The 18,816-nt window shown below is 38.0% G+C and overlaps 1 protein-coding gene across 4 annotated transcripts in view; it reads right to left on the bottom strand.

Moving 5' to 3' along the window:
• The window catches only part of acsl1a (acyl-CoA synthetase long chain family member 1a), a 28,986-nt gene extending 12,404 nt beyond the window's left edge, over positions 1 to 16,582 (bottom strand). For 2 of the 4 annotated variants that reach the window (XM_039806608.1, XM_039806600.1), the window contains exons 1-10: positions 16,475 to 16,582; positions 5,831 to 6,045; positions 4,058 to 4,172; positions 3,903 to 3,967; positions 3,691 to 3,792; positions 1,504 to 1,603; positions 1,195 to 1,370; positions 924 to 956; positions 641 to 692; positions 479 to 552 (exon numbers count right to left, since the gene is read on the bottom strand). In XM_039806608.1, coding sequence (XP_039662542.1) covers positions 479 to 552; positions 641 to 692; positions 924 to 956; positions 1,195 to 1,370; positions 1,504 to 1,603; positions 3,691 to 3,792; positions 3,903 to 3,967; positions 4,058 to 4,172; positions 5,831 to 6,025 — 912 coding nt within the window. In that variant the 5' untranslated portion in view covers positions 6,026 to 6,045; positions 16,475 to 16,582. Of the gene's footprint in view, positions 1 to 478; positions 553 to 640; positions 693 to 923; positions 957 to 1,194; positions 1,371 to 1,503; positions 1,604 to 3,690; positions 3,793 to 3,902; positions 3,968 to 4,057; positions 4,173 to 5,830; positions 6,046 to 9,933; positions 10,087 to 16,474 lie in introns of those variants that run through there. The other 2 variants (XM_039806584.1, XM_039806593.1) reach the window with 2 other exon arrangements.
• Between the last annotated feature and the right edge of the window lie 2,234 nt (positions 16,583 to 18,816).

Genomic DNA, 18,816 nt, shown 5'->3' with positions numbered 1-18,816 from the left:
AACTATTATCCGGTCTAGACAGGACCCGAACAAGCGGCGATTCTCTCTCCTATGAACCCATATTTGTAACGTCAATGGTAGTACACCAAACGTGCTGTGTAAGTTGCATTAATACTACTCAAAAATCACATTTCATTTAATTGATAGAGAAGATAGTATTTGCTTAACTAGAAAGACTACTGTACTTTACTGCCTTATCTTTGATGTTCAGTTCTAGGGTATTTTAGGGGACATTAACTGTAAAACATTTTTTTAAATGAGTTGCATGCATGCAGAGGAGGTGGATGTACTTTTTCAGCTCTGAGTATCTGCAGTCACACTGTCAGGCTGAGACTGAAAACAATGATTTTAAATGTATAAATGAATAAAAAAAATGTAAGGGAATATTTCTGAATTAAGAGAAGCAGAAGCATCCACCTACAATCAAACATACATTATTAGACAATTTCTTCCAAGTCTAGCTGGTGTGTTTGTTTACCTCTGTAATTCTAATGAAAGCTGCAGTGTTGGAGATTACATTTCCATGAGTAAGCATTGCACCTTTTGGGTTTCCTGAAAGGAAAATAATGATCATGATTATACATGGGGTAAAAAATAACATTTCCAAAAGTTTAAAGTTGCAAACAAGTTGTGCAATTACCTGTGGTTCCGGATGTAAAGCAGATTAATGCAAGGTCGTCTGGGTTAGGGAGCTGTAATCAGACCACAGATCTACACTCATGCATATGAAGCCTGAATTGCTATTGCATTAGAAATGTGCAAGATGTTTTAGTACAGCGCAAGACCTAATCTTCCTTTCAGGAAGAATTCTGCTGCTTACAAGTGAATTATCTAAATCAAAATAATTGTGATTGTAGTAATTTAGTAAGAATTAGGAGTTTTTTTTGTCACGTAATCAACGATGGTGTGCTTTTCCTACTCACCACTGGTTTCTGGAGATTGGCTTCACCCATGGCCTGGAACAATTACAAACCGTACAATGAGATATAGCGTGTTTGCGGGAAGTGCTGATAACAACCATTTAAACCGTTTAAAAACACAGTGCCTCGCGGCCTAATTTCCATTTAGTTCTGACCAGAACATAACTGAAAACAGCGCGATTCAAAAAGCAACAGGATGAAGTTTCATGAACATCTGCTGATGGTTCATGCTCAGTAGTGATGCCCAAAAAGAAGATAAGGTTGATATTCTCACCTCAAACTCCTTTAAACTCAGAATGTCAATGCCACACTCCTGTCCACGGGTTACCAGCTCGCTGTCGAAGGGCTCCATGACCACAATTGTCTTCACCGTTCGTCCTTTCCCACTGACACAGTCCAGAATCAACCGAGCCTTTTGGGGTACATCACAAATCACTGTTGAGATGGTGGCTGAAAAAACAGATGGCACCAAATTAACCATTTAGTTTGTGTCAGTATCACAACTCAGTGTCCTTGATCTAGAGCGCTGCGATGACAATGCAGGTGGTGTGTGGTTAGCGTTTGAAAGAAAACTTTTGTGTACCTTTGTCGATAATGTAGCCGATGGCCTCGGTGCCGAGTGTGTCATACAATGGAACTGCCACCATGGAGTATGTGTAACAGGCCAGCTCTGAAATGGTCCACTAAGAGACAAAAACACAGAAAACAGATCAAAATTATAATATCCCATGAAAAACAAAAATGGTCTGAAGGAAATGACTTCACAACACCCACCAAAATAAGAAAATGCTCATAATATGGCTACAGCAGGAGTACTACAGGTAGGACATCCAAACTTCCGAAACCAGGGTTTGTTTACATACACAAAACATAACCAGGGGCCTGTTGCACAAAAGCAGGTTGAATTAAACCCAGCCAAGTAACCATGGCGATTTATTCTTTGCAGCTAGCCTGGTCCAGAGCAGGCTAACAGGCAGGCTAAGATTAATCCTGGAGTCTGATGTGTTAAATCAGCTGCCGCTGTGATCCGAAATAAACGTGTTATTCCGTTGTCTTCAGAATGTGTTCCGCTTCATTTTATTAACATGCATTACTTGTCACTATTGCTGTCACGAGTTTGATTTAAATCCTACTATTGCAGTTGTTGAGATGGTAATGGTAAAAAGTGGGACGATACGGAGGAAATGGGCTTTTCCCCGTGAAATATGCCCCCGCCCGTGCAACGCGGGGAGGCGGGGGGGAGGCAGGGGGGAGGCAGGGGGATCCTCCCACACCGTGCAGCGGACTCTAAAAGCGGACTTTTAGCATCAATAACGACGACAATGGCACCTGATCAAACGTCCTTTTTTCACCAAATGGGAGTGAGAATGTGTTGGAATGCCACAAAGCTTCTTAAATCATTTTATTTTGGGGCTTTATTGAAGTCACTTCTTTTTCAAGTTTTTGTCCAGTCATGCTTGTTCTGTATGAACATTATTTGTAATAATGAAAGAAGAAAGATAGAAAGATATTTAGAATTAGACATAACTTATGGAGATTTGTGCATATGGTTGTAAAACATATTCTCGCATTATAAATAAGCTTTGAAATTAAGCCTAGTCCTTATAAATTTCCCAGGAACAAGAATTCCCTCTGGTCACTTAAGGCGAAGTAGACTAAATAATACATTTTATTTATATAGTGCTTTACAGGCTACTCAAAGACACTTTACACTAAAACCAGCACATTTAGCGCATAAAAACAGATACAGCAATAAAACCAACACATAAAACAAGCATATTAAAGCAATTAAAACGTGGAGTGACTAAGTAGATTTTTTAAAAATCCATACGTATTCATACAGTCGGTCCGCTATTGTCTGTTTTTTCGTTTGATAACAGCCGTATTTCCCTTTTTGCATATTCTATGTTTCACCTCCTCGTAAATTTCCATTAGAAGCTGCTGCTCAGTGGGTGAAACATGTGCTGCACACGTCTTTTCCATTTCTGCATCAGTAAATCTGTGATCGATACCGTGGTCTATTTAAGAAAGCCGTGAACGTGCACTTATCCCAGTTATCTACTCCTGGCTTGACATAGCTTCACCTACTTATCCTGGCTCGGCATTTCTTTATTCTACTTTTGTGCAACAGGTCCCAGGATACTGCAAACCCGGATACTAGTGTGCATGTAAATGAGAATTCTGTATGGAGGGCTATATACTGTAGTAGAGAGGCACCTGATTATCAGACTAAATTAATTTGATAGTATGTTTGACTCACTGATATAATGTGAGCAGTGATTCAGAGGTGTGGAACCAGGCTATATGTAGTGCGTCAAATGGCGAAATCAATAAACATATTTGGACACGACTCAGGTCATTACTCTCATCCAGCAGCAAAGGTGCTGAGTCACTCCCTCTTCTTGTCCTTGCAGTTCTCATGCATTCATTCCGTGTTGTTGATGGTGTAGTTGCTGTGACAGTTGCCAACAGTATATTATAAATAATCCCTGTCATCTAAATTAATTAAAAAACCATGAATGTCACGCTGCATTTACTGTAGTATGACGTCATTATATAGACTGACCTTCTCTTAGCACCCCCAACTCTGACTGAATACAGTGCCCCTGTCCAGCAGTCATCTAAATGTACCTTTTTCAGTCTTTGCAAAGCATGATGGCAATTAGTTCTCAGCTGGTGACAATTGATGTACAATTTTTTTTTTTACATTGCATTGCATCAGAGTCAGAACTGTGCAACGTTAGCGCACGGATGATGCCATGTGTTGTACCTCTGGCCTGTTCTGGGAAAAGATGCCAACGAACTTGTCTCCTGTATGAGAGTGTCCTCTGTGAAGCAGAGCAGAGCCGATGTGCTCTGCTCTGTCTGCCACCTGTGCAAAACAAAAGTCAGTTTTTTTTAAATGTATTGTGACTCGGCTAGTTGTGTATTTATACATACAAGTTGAATGTTAGATTTCCATGTCTGTGGTCCACATCTTACCTCTCTATAAGACTGCCACTCATACGGCTGGTTTGGTTTCCTCGATCCTAGACAAGGTCCATCATCTGTGAAAGAAAATAAAAGCTCACTTTTATCTACTGTACATTCATTGAAAGAATTGTATCATACGTAATTGGTGCAAGAGATATACTGACTTGATACTTTGAGCCCGCGTTGGAACACCTCATACATCGTGCGTGCATCGCTGTAGAAGTGTGTCATGGGATCGTCGCTGTCGTTCAGTACCGACCTCCGTGCACGTTCTCCACCCTACGACAAAATAAAATCACAAAGTTGGGACCAGCACTGTCCTCAACCTCAGGACACATTTCTCTGATCGTGAGCACAGGTAAAAAAGATGGAGAACCCAGGAGGTTCCTCTGATATAAACATAGATCATGTCCAGTAGATGATGCAGCAGCAGTTATAATTTAAGCTAAAATGTGTAATGACAGAAAACTGTGGGACAAAGGCAGCAGTAGTTGGTGCAAGCCATATATATTCAATGGAAGCCAGGCTTTCCATTGACTGGTTCCTGTGTCTCCTGAAATATTTCCGATATGATCAGTCATTCATTCTGTAAGAATGACCACTTAGTTGCAAGGTTGTGAAAAATCTACTTGACTCCTCTTTAAATTAATAAATGTTCATAAACCATTAATCAATACCCACTAATTTCTAATAAGTCGATAACTGTGCAGTTAATGTTAATAGGTTATTAATAATGGGTTTTAAATCCATGCAGTTGTAAATGAGATGATCGGTGGTCGATTGTCCATTAATTAAAGAGCTTAAAGTGATGGTTCGGAGTAATTTACCCTAGGGTCCTTTGCACCACGACCTCGAGCCAAACACCCCCCCAGAAGCTTTTTTCACCTGGGTCGAACATTGGGCGAGTTAGCGTAGAGTAGCGTTAGCCGCTGAATAGCTAGCGGCGGGGCTAATGGACCCCGTTTGTATCTCTTAAATGACTAATAATGCCCAAAATTATACCAAAGGTCTACACTAGTACAAATAGGTTATGCACTCATAAAGCGATGGTGTGGATTGGAAAGTTTGTAAGTACACCAGAAGTTTATGAACGGCTTGCGCTCTCTTCTGCTCTCTGCTGCTGCTGCTGCTGCCTGCAGTTAGACTCACAGCGCAACAACAGCAGCAGAGAGCGAAGCCAACAGGCAAGTATTATTTATATAAACTTCTGGTGTACTACAAACTTTCCAATCGTTTATAATACTATAACTATACTAGTGGTATTATTTGGGCATTATTAGTCATTAGATACTAACCGTCAATGTATCAACTTAATATTAGTGCTTGTCTGAAAGCTGAATCAGGTAATATCAGTCACTAAGCTCAAAAGACAAAGCAAGTGTCCTGCTGAAGGCGGATAAATATCAACCAAATGTATTTTTCACAACCTGGCAACCCAGAGGTTAATTGTATCAGTGGCTTAAATTAAGCTTTGATAGATAATTTATTAACCACATATACAATTAATTATACCTAAAATACCCTTTAAAAGGGTGCCATTAAAAACATGATTCAGGAATGATAACTCTGACACTTTTGATAAAGGCCAATTTAATCTCAGCTAAGGTAAAGTTGACTGCGCTGGTAACTTTTTAGTACCATCAGTGTGACAAACCATGAGGATCTCAAAGCTTGTAATTCAAAAGGACTTTTAACAACTTTAGCTAGTATTAAAGTTCCTGGGAAGGATCACATCAACATTCCTGCTGAATGAGGTCTGCTGACTGGTTTCCTTCCAGTAGTTGGCTATAGCTTCAGTTATTCCTCTAACACGCAGGATTACAAGACAGCGGATGGGCCAATGTGTCATTGTTTTCTGTGCTGCTGGATCCACATTACATGAATTCAGGATATTTCATTTTTTCAGAAAAAAAAAAAAAAAAAAAGAGATCACCTACTGGCATTTCCACTGACTGCAGGCCGAGGTCACAGGGGGGTGTGAGGGCTTTCGGCCGGGTGGCGAACCAGTAGGTGGTGATGGCGGCGAAGGCACCCATGCCCATGAGTGCATTGGTGGGCAAGCTGCGCATGTACTGCCGAAAATCTTCCAGCTCTGGAATCCGCAGCTGTCTCAGGACCTCCTGAGCCTGCATGACTGTTCTCTGCACTGACCCTGCAGAGAAACACAAGACCTGAACATTATCATATTTTAAACATTTAGTCTACACTTCTTCTGCATGTGTGCAGGGGCGTGAGAATGGGCCCTTGCAAGTGATTCAGATTGCCACTTTGGAAATACTCCTGTGCCCAAAGAAGAACTCACGATAATTGAAAATCGATTCCATTTGCTATAGGCTATATGCCCTCGAAAAGGCAAACCCATTTCCATCATGATTTGTAAAATAGTGAAAAATAACAAAATGATATACTTATTTTACATGAACTATAAATAAACTATGAAAAAACTACTAAATTAAATGAATAATTATTTTATTTTATTTGGTAAATGTTATATACAGATATGCAATGATGATTGCTGGGTAATATGTATGTCGATGTCAAGTCTCGATTTGATCATGTGACGAGACGAGATATGGTAGCTAGTTTAGGTGCAAAATCTGAAGACTGACATGCTTAGCTCATCTGCAAGCTGAACACCTAAGTGGTGTGTGTGTGTGTGTGTGTGTGTGTGTGTGTGTGTGTGTGTGTGTGTGTGTGTGTGTGTGTGTGTGTGTGTGTGTGTGTGTGTGTGTTAGTAACCAGCATGCACTCGGGCCCGTCGTAACTACCTTACACACTGTTCCAGTTAAGCTTAGAGATATGTTTGGAAAATATTGGTTTTATTTTAACATAAAATTACAATTATAAGTGTAATCAGACACTTACTTACGTATTTACTGTAAATTTACTGTGTGTCATTTTGTGCAATTTAAAAAAAAAAAAAAAGGGAAATTGTCTACAATGGGGATGTGTGGTGATACAGCAGGAGGTATTATTTTATCTTTTTATTAATGGGTCTCTTGTTTTAGACCATTACACAGCAACATGAGAGTCTGCTTACACTGAATAACAGTGGTCCCATTCAGAGTTACAGGCAATTTTCTACCATCTGTGAATACACCCCATCCAATAAATGTTTGTTTTTTAAAATTAACTCATTTTGTACTGTTCTTTATTACTTAAGGATTATTAAGTAATAAAGAACAGTACAAAATGAGTTAATATATATTATATAATTGATAGTTTAAAAGCTTGAAAGGTACAGTACATTGATGGAAAATGAATCAGCAACTATATGGATAATTGATTAATTGTTTAAGTCGTTTTCTAACTAAAGAATCCAAACTGTTTCTTGTTTAAGGTTCTACAATATGTCAATTTCTGATTATCCTGCTGGTTTGACAAAAAAAAAAAAAAAAAAAATACATTTCTGTTGGGATCTAGATAATTGTGATTAACAGTTTTCTGATGTCATATGGATTACACTGGACAAATATGAAATAATTATGAAAATAATCGTTAGTTGCAGCCCTTACATTTAGTAATGGTCCCTGGCTGGAATCAGACAGGGGACGCTGAAGCTCTATGGTATGTGTCTTAACCATTAGGCCACCAGGAAGACACATTTTTTAAACTGTAACCACCCAAAAATCAAGCATATTTCAAATCAACAGCTGCCCCAGGAAAAGAAAATCTCCTCAATTAGAGCCACATGTAAAAACATGTTATGTAGTATTATTTCTTATTTTAGACTTTTCATTTCTTCTAAACTTTGCTTACTGTCAGATGCTTAACATAATACAGCAATGTACAGTATGAATACTTTCTGGCACAATGACAATAATACCAGAGAAACATACAGTATGAAACCAAAATAAAGCTTCAAGGATAGCTCTACAGTATACTATACGGGGCAGCAGCAGCAGTGTTAATCCCTGTAATTCAGTGATGATCAACCACTTTAGCATTACTGATTTGACATATTTCAGATATATCAAAAGATTTGAGACATTAAACATTGATATGACAATTTCATTCGACCCTACAAACCGCACAAACCTTGGCTTTAAAGATCTTAACAATATGCCCTTTTATATAATATAGGTCAGAAATCTCCTTAAAATTCATAAAGTTTTGAGTTGATTTTAATATTTTGATTTTGCACATTTTTAATTAGGGGTGCAACGATTGCAAATTTCTCAGCCAATAACGATGTGTAGAATTTTCATTTGGCCGATTGTCAATACCGATGCTTGTTGTATTCTTTTGAGCCAGGTAAACAAATAAATCTCATATTATATATAAAAATAATATAATATATATTTAGAATAGTCAAGCTGCAGGATACCGGTAAGCCAACGTTAACCTGTGTCTTTAGGTGCATGCTACAAGTCAATAAGCTACGCTGTCCACGGAATTTCACCTTCTCGAATGCTGTGGTTAACATGGGCTGGGTCGTTCTGTCGGTCTGTGCTCTCTTGGCCTCCAGGTCATCTCTCTGGTTTTTATTAGCTTCAAGGTAATCGGTATACACTTTAAATGTCACAGGAACATTCTTTTTTGGGATGGGCATTGGAAATTAGCAATAGCTATAAATGCTGTGATGCTGTACATTGGAGATGTGTTGCACAAATGTCTATATCTAAGCATCTGTCCCTATTCAAATAAACATGAAATTAAATCAAATGAATGAAGCAGGGTATAGGCTACTCTTGTATGATCCGTGCATCCGTATTTTTAATCATTAATCGATTTCCTTTTCAGGGGAATCTCATTTCATGTTCAGCTATTCTTGTTTTACGCCTTCCTACAAAAGTAGTATACATTTACTGAAGTGATATGCATAAAGATGATCATTCAGAGCACAAAATTAAATACTACAGTAGCAGAAATGTGTTGTTTAAAAGAACTAGAAATTTAGGTCAAATATGCTGCTGAAAGTACTTTTACGTTCGCTATTGTTCTTGTTCTGCACTACCACTAACAATGCATACAAAAGGAAGATGTGCTATTCCATTCAAAAGCTTTGGCAACAAAGACACTTGAAGGAAATATGACTGCATGCATACTTTTAAAGATCATGCGCCTCCATGGAAAATGGAAACGACCACAGATGCTGTACAATGAACGCTACTCTACTCTATGTCTGAAGGGAAGTGAGACTTTCTGGTCTGGTATGTTTTAGAAATGACTCACTGAGCTGAAACTTCAAACTTCAAAGTCCTGGACATATGGTTCTGTTCCACTAAAATTTTAATAGAACAGTCAAATGACTTCTAATTACATGTTAATATAAAATGCAGATTAGATGAGCCTGTGGCAAGAAAGACCAATTTTAAACTCACCAGCTAATATATCTAACCAGCAGTTATTTTTCAATTAGGCTATTACATCTGAATAGGGAAATACATTAATTAGTAACTCACACTTTCAACATTTAATGTTTTGTTTATTATTTTTTTATTTATTTTTTATTTATTATCAGACTCTGCGGCTTTATGTACATGTTCAACTCCTTTGACCTCTAGATAGGACAGCGATTGCCCTGTAGGTAAACAACTGCCACACACAGTACAGTAGGTAACAATTGACTTCTCACCTACTTCAATAATTACCACAGGGCCTATGGCAACTGAGACCAGTGCCAACGTTTTGTAGAAAAGCTCCCAAACAAGTTACTTTACGTAAAGTAGTTACTTACTGTAAATGCAGTAAATTGTTGAATGTGCAGAAAGACGAACACAATCAAAAGAGATTAATGACATGATCTCCTTAATTTATATATTCAAATATAAAAACAAAAAGCACTGGCAAGATTCATTAAAGCTGTTTGGTTCTATTTATGCTCTATAAAAAATAAAATACAATAAATCAAAAACTCCACATTAAACCTTACAAATGCAGTCTTACAGGTGTTCCTATTAGTCATTATGAAAGACAAGATGATCACCCACTTCAGTATGTCAGCACTAGGACAAACGTAAATGAAGCTAAATGGATATTTCAAAAACTTCAGCAATGATTGTTGACAAATGAAGATATAATAAATCTCTATACTCACAGTCCCACAGTGTGTATATGAAGAAAAGTACAGACTGTGTCCAAGGGCGGAGAGCTACAGTTATCTGACAGGCCCTGACAGGCAGCAGTTGCTATTAGAAGGACTCACACTGACCTCTAATAGACCTCTGAGGTTCTCACAACTATGAATAGCTGAAACCTGCCCCTCTCAAAGAGAAACACAGACGCGTGTGGCAAAACTACCACTCACTGGAGCAATATAGACATTTAAGCTTTTTGTGCACGTGTCTGTCTGCATGTGTAAAACTAGTTTAAAGGTAATGGTGGCCACAAATCCAATCAGAATTCAGAATGACGTCATTGCCGATCGGAGTGATATTAATTTTTTTCAGTAATGTTTATTCAAGACAAAATGACCAATATCTTATCAAACATTATCTTGTCACAGTGTGTGCAATTCTTGTGTTGCCGAGCATCCAAACTAGTGAAACTATAGCCGAACAAAGACACACACACACACACACACACACACACACACACACACACACACACACACACACACACACACACACACACACACACACACACACACACACACACACACACACACACACACACACACACACACACACACACACACCTTTGTATTCTACATATGTTGACAAATTGCCCTTGTATACTGATATAGTATGCGAGCACTAACATTGACTAAACTGAACCTGAGCGTATGTACACATTCCTTGGAGTCTAAGATGAATAGCTATAATTTCCAGTTAATTAACTACAGTTGAGAGACGATCTACACCTTATTTTCTTGCATTTTCAACGGAGACAAATGTAAACTGTGGGTAAAATGTGGACATGTGGATTATACACTTCCTGCTGAACATGTCTGTAACAACAGAGACAAGGGAAATGGTAGAAAGCCCAAAAGTGAACAAGTGTAATCAGCCGTGACTATCAAACAAAATACATGGATGTTTGTGGAGTTTAACAGAAACATTACAATGCTGAAAGAGTGGTAGGGTGGTATAGAAAAATCCTGTCTAAATGCTATCATGGTATATGTAATTTTATGTCATGATATCAATGTATATGTCTATTAAGACAATTTTCTGGATATTATCTGGACTTTATGGATACTATAAACAGAAAGTCATGTCAGTATTTGGTTAATTCAGCAAATGAAATTGAACAGATATTTCATCACATTGATGCTAAAGCGTCATAACGCTCACCACGACTAAAATCTACAGAAATTCATCATAATGGATTTTTGAAATTATAACTTGGTTACTTGCAGCTTTATAAATATCAGAATGTGTTTGTGTTTCTCGGTTTGATATGAACAACATTTGAAAGCTGCAACTAACAATTATATGCATTATGAAGTTAGAGAGAGAGTTGTTAAAAGGCATAAGGTAATGCAACAACCGCCCCCCCCCTCCAACACCACCTCTGCTCTCCATACTTGGACTGGGACGATGACAAGCCAATAGCAGAGCCAGCTCACCAGTCACCCCACACCCAAGCACATACAAGACATTGGAAAAAAGAGGGGGAGAGGGCAGCTGGTTCATTTGACACATAACAGAACATCAAGACTGCAGCTTGAGAGAGACTACAGCTGTGGTTTTGAAACCACAGCCAGGAAGTTACAAAAAAAATACCCACATGGTTGGTCAGTCACACTTGATTTCCTTAAAAAATGTTTAAGTTCCTCTTCGAGGAATAGCGCACATAGAAAAAAGCTAAAATAAAACAAAAACAGACACCGGGCAGCAAGAGTTAGGTTAAATGATTTAAGATCATTGTTACAATCTAATCACAGGAAGATTAACACATGGAGCCCTTTAACAAACTTTACTTAATCCCATTTTGACAAGACGGTCACTTCCGCAGCTTTCTCTCAACTGTTAGATGAATCTGCACAAACTGGTCTTTTTTTTTGTTTTATGTGAACGGAAAAGGAGTACGTTTGTGTTTTGGACTATAACCTGCGAGGATCAGAAAGTATAAATACTGTAATGAAAGATATTTGTCTCAGCCAGATGATGAAATAAAATTTAATCAAACCATATTTATCAGTTAATAATAATAATAATGTCAGTTTGTCAAGCCAATGTAGGCCACAGTGTATTCAATTTAGTCACAGACCGGACATTTTCCTAATTTAAACATGTGGAAGTTTATGGTTATAACAACACACCAATTTATCATGTTAGAGCAAGAAATGACTTGTTTAACCAAGATGACATAGAGAGAAAGTTTTGTGTTTAACAAGAATAAATATGTTATAGCAAGAAAGTTCCGAATAATTGGGTATGTAGTGAAAAGGATCTCATTAATGAGAAACTTTATTACGGTGGCAGTACGCTGCCGTAGCAGATTAATGGATTACAAAAATAATAGTAGCGTGTTTTAGGCTTATATTACTAATTGTCCATTACAGATTTTCTGCCCAATACGAAAGGCCAAACCATTTTTTATTTTTTTTTTTAACCTGAAACCAAATGTGTTCAGGCAAGGACCACATACAGCAGTTCACTATTGATTCTGTTCTAAAAATGCAAAATGTTGACAACTGAAAAATCATGCGTTATTGATTTATTGGATCCTGTTGTTGGATCTGCTTCAGTCCAGCTGCCACTACCTCATTGATAATTCAACGGTTTTACAAAATAGTACAGCCAGCCTGAGGGTAGTAATCTAAATCGAAGGATGATTCAATATTTTTCCTGTGTAGGTTTACAGAGATATAGCATGAGGATGCTCTCAGACAACCGATAGACCACTTTCTCCTGATAAGTATGGTGGATGAGCGACACTCTAGCTGGGGGAAGCTGTAAAAGCGTGAACAGGAAGAGACAACCAAAACCCGCTGAGAGCATACATTTGTCAATGCATGGCTATAACTGATGGTTGTTGAAGCTCATGCGGCTTCAGTGGGACAACTTTCATGTGCTTGACCCCTCTGCCTGCCTCGTGTCCATCCTCCTCCAGTAACATTCAACCCAAAGAACACAAAGGCTGACCTTGCACAAGAATACCATGCACAAGACTGCAGGTCCAGACCTCCCTAGTGAAATCGCACACTCCCAGTCACATGGTCTCACAGTGGAGAAATTTAGGGGAGAGGGAGGGTGGAGGATGGGATTTGTGAAGTGGAACAAAGGTCAACAGCTACCAACACAGCAGTCAGGCGGGCGCATGACCTCTACACTGTAGGTGAAAGAAAACGTGCTGTTGTTTTGAAATTATTGTGCACAAGTCTCAGTAAAATCTGGGCAGAAAATCTAAATTAAAGGTCGGATGTTTCTTGTTCGGAAACTTTTCGAAGAAACATTCGCACATCCAACAATTCTTCTGTGCAGGTGCGTTGGAAAATATCACAAACTTGGAAAAAAGGAAAATCCTGCAATCTGCTCTTGCTTATAGCATCAACATTTATTTAAAAAAAAAAAAAAAACTAACATTTCAGTTCCTCTGGACCTTCATCAAGAGTATTTTCTTATTCAGAAACAAAAGTGATCTTTAGATTTATTGATACTACATTATGCTTTTCCTTAACGTCTTACAAATGTCTTTATCTGCATTACAGAGAAAACATTTGCAAAGCAGACTTTTCAAAACATTTTAAATAGTGCACCGTTTACTAGCTAGCGGTCTTCTTTTTTTACTGCCTTTGTGCGTTGCATTGCTAGACTTCTACACGTCACCACCACCAACTGTCAATCAGCTAAATAGAATGACATCATCAGAAGGAATATGTCCTCGTGCGCATGAACAAACAGTGGGGACCAACTTGTAAAAACCATTGCTCTGCTAGTGGTCACAAACTAAACAGGGTGACATTGAGCCATTCACTCTTCCTCTGAGGTCATTTTAGTGACATTGAATGCAAATCATAAGAACTGCCATAAAACTAAACTGCAGCAATTATTTTCATCACATATATCTGACGATTACTTTCTCGATTATTTGTTTTGGCATTTAGTCCAAAAAATGTCAGAATGACATAGTCTAGTCTTGTGTACACTGTTTACATAGACCTGTTGACTCTACAGCCAATAGTCACACCACTGTTATTTTGTCTCCAAATGCTCTTACATAGTTTCTATTTTTTTTATTCTATTCTTATTTAAGTTTATGTACCTGTTGCTATTTAGTTACTTATTTATACATATCTGTATATATTTCTGTCCTTGTACTGCTGCAAAAACCGAATTTCCTACTAGGGATCAATAAAGGTTAATCTTATCTTAGGACATCCTATTGTGTGTTTTGTAAGACCAACTGTCCAAAACCCCCAAATATGCAGTTTACCATCACACATACTGTACAAATCCTCACAACGGAGGGAATGTTTGGCATTTTAGCTTGAACATGACTTGAACAATGAATCAATTATAATAGTTGCCTATTATTATTTTGTTGATGAGCTAATCTATTAGTTTTACAGTAGCCATATTAAATGAAACAAGAGGTACTTTTAGTGATACCACAGTAAAATATTAGCACCTGAACAGACATTACGCTCAATAAAAGCAAGCAGGACTGCATTGTCGACTGGATGAGCTTGAATATACTGTACAAAATGGTTCAAGATATGAATCATCATACTCTGGGATTAATTATTTTATTAACTCCATTTTATTTTCCCAGAATGGGAGGATTTCTTTTAATTAGCTGATATATTCTAATAAGTTGCACTGGAAAAATCATTTCAGAGAAACAGCATTCACACAGCAATTCATTCTTCTCTTAACACTCCAAGGAGAAGCATGATCATTTGAGGTTGGTTCATTAAGCCGGATCCCCAACTTGCTGCTCTCACATGATTCTTTTGAATACACTTTAGTCAGTAAATGACGTCACATCAGTGCAAGTTGGTTGGGATGACTTTTCCAAATTCTGCCCTGAGCTGAAATTTCTGCTTTAGATAGGTCTCACTCAGAGCCGCTATTGATTGTTGTGTAAACAAACATCAAGTTGCTCGCTATCAACCCCAAAACAGGCAGACAAGCTGGTGCTGGTATTCTCAACTGACCAAACCAGAGTGACAACAGGGTGCCAGTCGGCTCCTAAAGCACAAAACCACCCTCTCTGTTTGCTGTAATGAAAGCGCCTGCTGTACTCAAGGGCAAACACATGATTGAGTCTCTGCACGGTCACTTCAATCATCCCGTGTCTGTACTGTAAATACACATGTGACTGCACACAGCACATTGCCAGAAGAGCATTACCTAGTGTTTTAAAAATGCTGTTTACAAAAGGAGGGAAACGACAGCCACTCGAGATACATTCCACAGACTCCAGTAAGGGGAAGTTTACCATAAAAACGCCTCAAGTCTTCAGTTATGATCTGCTGCAACATCCTCATTTTACAGCAGGTCGAGGCTCCTAAACCTTCACAATACAAGACGTGTCTGGCCAGTATCTGTTGTCTGACTTTACTTGGAGAGTAAATAGCAGAAAAAGTCAAACTTTTTTAATAACTTCTGTCTCTCTAATGTATGCGGCACTTTTTAAAATTCACTGCCAACATTACATATGTATATTACAAATGACATATAGGCTAGGTCTACTTTACATTTTTGTTGATCAAATGCATATAAATTACATTTATGAATGTACTTTCTAACACTTTGGGCAGCCATTTGTTTCCATACTTCCTTGTATGTGTGCACATACTTGGCCAATAAAGCGGATTCTGATATCCCCATATAATCCTTGTTACAAATCCTTTAAAAACTATATTTTAGGAATCCTTACACTATGATACTTTATACTTTTAATGTAACCTTTCCTAAATAAATAAATCATAACTTTATGTTCACTGTGATGGATTATACAACTCAAACAAGTTTGCCAATGACATTTTGAATGAGAGAATAGGAGTGGCTAAAACCTGAAAAACCATACCCCTCAGTGTGCTATGCATGTGTTCTAGGCCAATGCTGACTGGTTTGAGGTTACAGGCATGCATATGAAGTAAGAATATATGGCGGGGATGCCACTACATGCGCTTGATAATGGTGACATTGTTCCTGTTTTATCCTCGTCGTAATCTTATTTTATAACAATGGCGTCAGTGTGCAGGCCAGTTGCACACAAAGTGGGTGAGGCGGGGATAAACAAAACAAAAAAAGTTTCCAAACAAAGTATCGTTATCATTTCACACACGGTGTCTGATCAGATGCTACGTGTCCACCTCTTGTTATTTCAGAGGATCGTCAGCTTTGGACATTAACGGAGTTTCTCAGCTACACCGACAGATAAGAGAGACGAACACATTATTCTGATTAAAGGCATAATACTGACTGAACACGCTGTCCATGTAAATATAAGAGATTAAACTGAAATAAAGATAAGATGTCGAGAAAATATACAAAACGTGGCTTGACTCTGGTCTATGTTAACGCAACAATAAGCGAAGAGCAGCATATTTTCCGATGGCTCGTTACAGCATCACGTTTGTAACAAACCTCTGAAAACAAAAAAAACGTAGGCCTAAGCTAGTGGACGCTAATGTACGCGTGGACAATTAAGGAAGAAGGTGGGGAAACATTTGCACTGACCTGTAAGCAGCAGCAGATCCGGAGACTTTATCCTGAGTCTTGAGGAAGCAACAGAGGAAGTAGCGGGTCTACGTTTAACACTCAGCCAATCAGGAGCGACCACACGTGTTGCTTTGCCTAAAGTTTGAGAGGCGTGCTGTCATTGGTCAATATGTTGAGACTATCCCTGTACAGCTCACGTACAATAACAGCCTGTGTGTATACTTTTTTGACTTGAATGAAATTATGTTATACTGTGTAAAACTAATCATAAAATAAAAATTGAGTGTAAAAATGTCATTATACATCTTGAACTTGATAAATATACTTTTAATTAATTGTAAATGTTAATGCAAAATAACAAAAGTCACCTCTAATTTCGCTGGAGTTTTATGAGAGTTTAATGTTGATGTCAATGTTTATTCCAATCATATTTATTTATTTATTTAAATACACATTCTTGTTTCTCTGTACCATTATGTTGAGTACATGTCTGCAATGTTTGTATATTTCAATGTTTTTTCAATAAAAATTGAAAAATATATAAATGTATACTGTAGAGCTACTCTATACTTTTACTCCATTACATTCCCGGAGGGAATAACTACAGTACTACCGGTACCACCACTTAAACAACAAATCAGCCACTGCAGTAAGAATATCCCAGCCTGTTTTCAATGCAAATCAATTAATTTCATGTATTTTCAAAAATGAAGGTTAATTTTTTATAATTCTAGTGCAGTGACATGCCTTTTTGTTTCACGATACTGTCATTTCTTTAGATAGTTCTTAAAAAAAAAAAAACAGGTTGAACTAATTGCAAAAAACAAATGTTTCACTTGTTTTAAGAAGGTTTTAGGACCCAATTATAGCCAAAATTTCCTATAGATTGAACTGCCCAAAGTAAAATAGTTAAAATTAAGCTACAACTATTAGTAACAATTATCTAATAATATCTATATAAAATAATATTAAATGGGCCATTCTAAAGTAACTTTACTTTTGAAGTGAGGTAAATTTTGCTGAAAATACTTTACTTTCGTAAGATTTTTAATGCAGGAGCTTTACTTGTTGTGACAGAGTATCTTTTACGCTGATATATTATTACTTTTACTTACATAAAGGATCTGAATACTTCTTCCCCCACCCCCTGGGCCCTTGTCATGTGTTTCAGATGTCTCAAAGTCTCAGATAGTTTAATTGAAAGGGTTATTTGAGACCCAAAGTTTACATTACATTTATTGAGCTGAATCTTTTATCCAAAGTGACTTACAATAAGTGCATTCAACCATGTGGGCACAACCCCAAGAAGTGCAGGAATCATGCAAGCAGTCTGAACAGATGAGTTTTCAGTCTCCAATGGAAGATGTGTAGAGTTGCTGCTGTCCTGATATCAATGGGGAGTAGTTGAAGTAGTTAGTTCCACCAATGTGGAGCCAGGACAGCAAGCAGTCGTGACTTTGTAGAGCAACATTGTGTAGAGCGGTAGCCGGGACCCCTTTGTGGTGAAGGAAAACCAAGATGATCCATTATTTCACAACATCAAAGATTAAGAAAAAAGTCCAAATCATGAATGCAAATTTGTGTAGCAGAACTTTTTATTTTCGTTTTCCATAGAACATTAATTATGTCATAGTCTTACATTGCCAGACCCTCCTCCACAGCGCTTCGGAGGAGGGTCTGGCTAGTCCACAGCATTCCGGGATGGGAGAAAAACATGCTCTGGTTTGTTGGCATTTCTTTAAACCAATCACAAACATCTTGGGCAGTGCTAGGCACTGGACGGAGCCACGGTGCAGCTGCAAAATAGCCTCGGGAAGGAACTAGTTTTGGTGCAACAGAAAACTCAAATTGGACAGATAGTCTAGCCAGCTGTCTGGATTTACCCTGCAGAGATCTGAGGAGCAGTTAACCATGGTCCTCGTAAATCAACCGGAGTTTAAAATCACAACACAAAGAAAGTAGAAGGGTTAGGGACATCCGGCCGAAAATAGTGACATCCGGCGGAATTTCCGGTGGTACTGGAGCAATCCTGGAAGTGGAACGTCGTGGATATAGACTAATCATCTTACAATCCTTCCGATTTATCTTGTGCCACTTTTGAGGTGCCCAACCTTTAGGTAGGGAACCACTGGACTAAATTACCTAACAGTGGTGAAAACAGTACTCAGATTTTTTACTTAAGCAAAAGTCGCACAATACCACAATGCATTAAAATCACTGCAGTCAAAATGTTACTGAAGTAAAAGTACATAATTATTAACAATTAATTTAGCCTACTTAAATTTCTAAAAGTAAAGTACTCATTTTGCAGAATGTTCTATTTCAGAATGAATTATTCGGTACGGTAATTTCATTTACTA

The sequence above is a fragment of the Perca fluviatilis genome, chromosome 1, assembly GCF_010015445.1.
Source record: "Perca fluviatilis chromosome 1, GENO_Pfluv_1.0, whole genome shotgun sequence".
Taxonomy (NCBI): domain Eukaryota; kingdom Metazoa; phylum Chordata; class Actinopteri; order Perciformes; family Percidae; genus Perca; species Perca fluviatilis.
The sequence above is the reverse complement of the archived record's forward strand: the minus strand, read 5'-3'. Positions and strand labels throughout refer to the sequence as shown.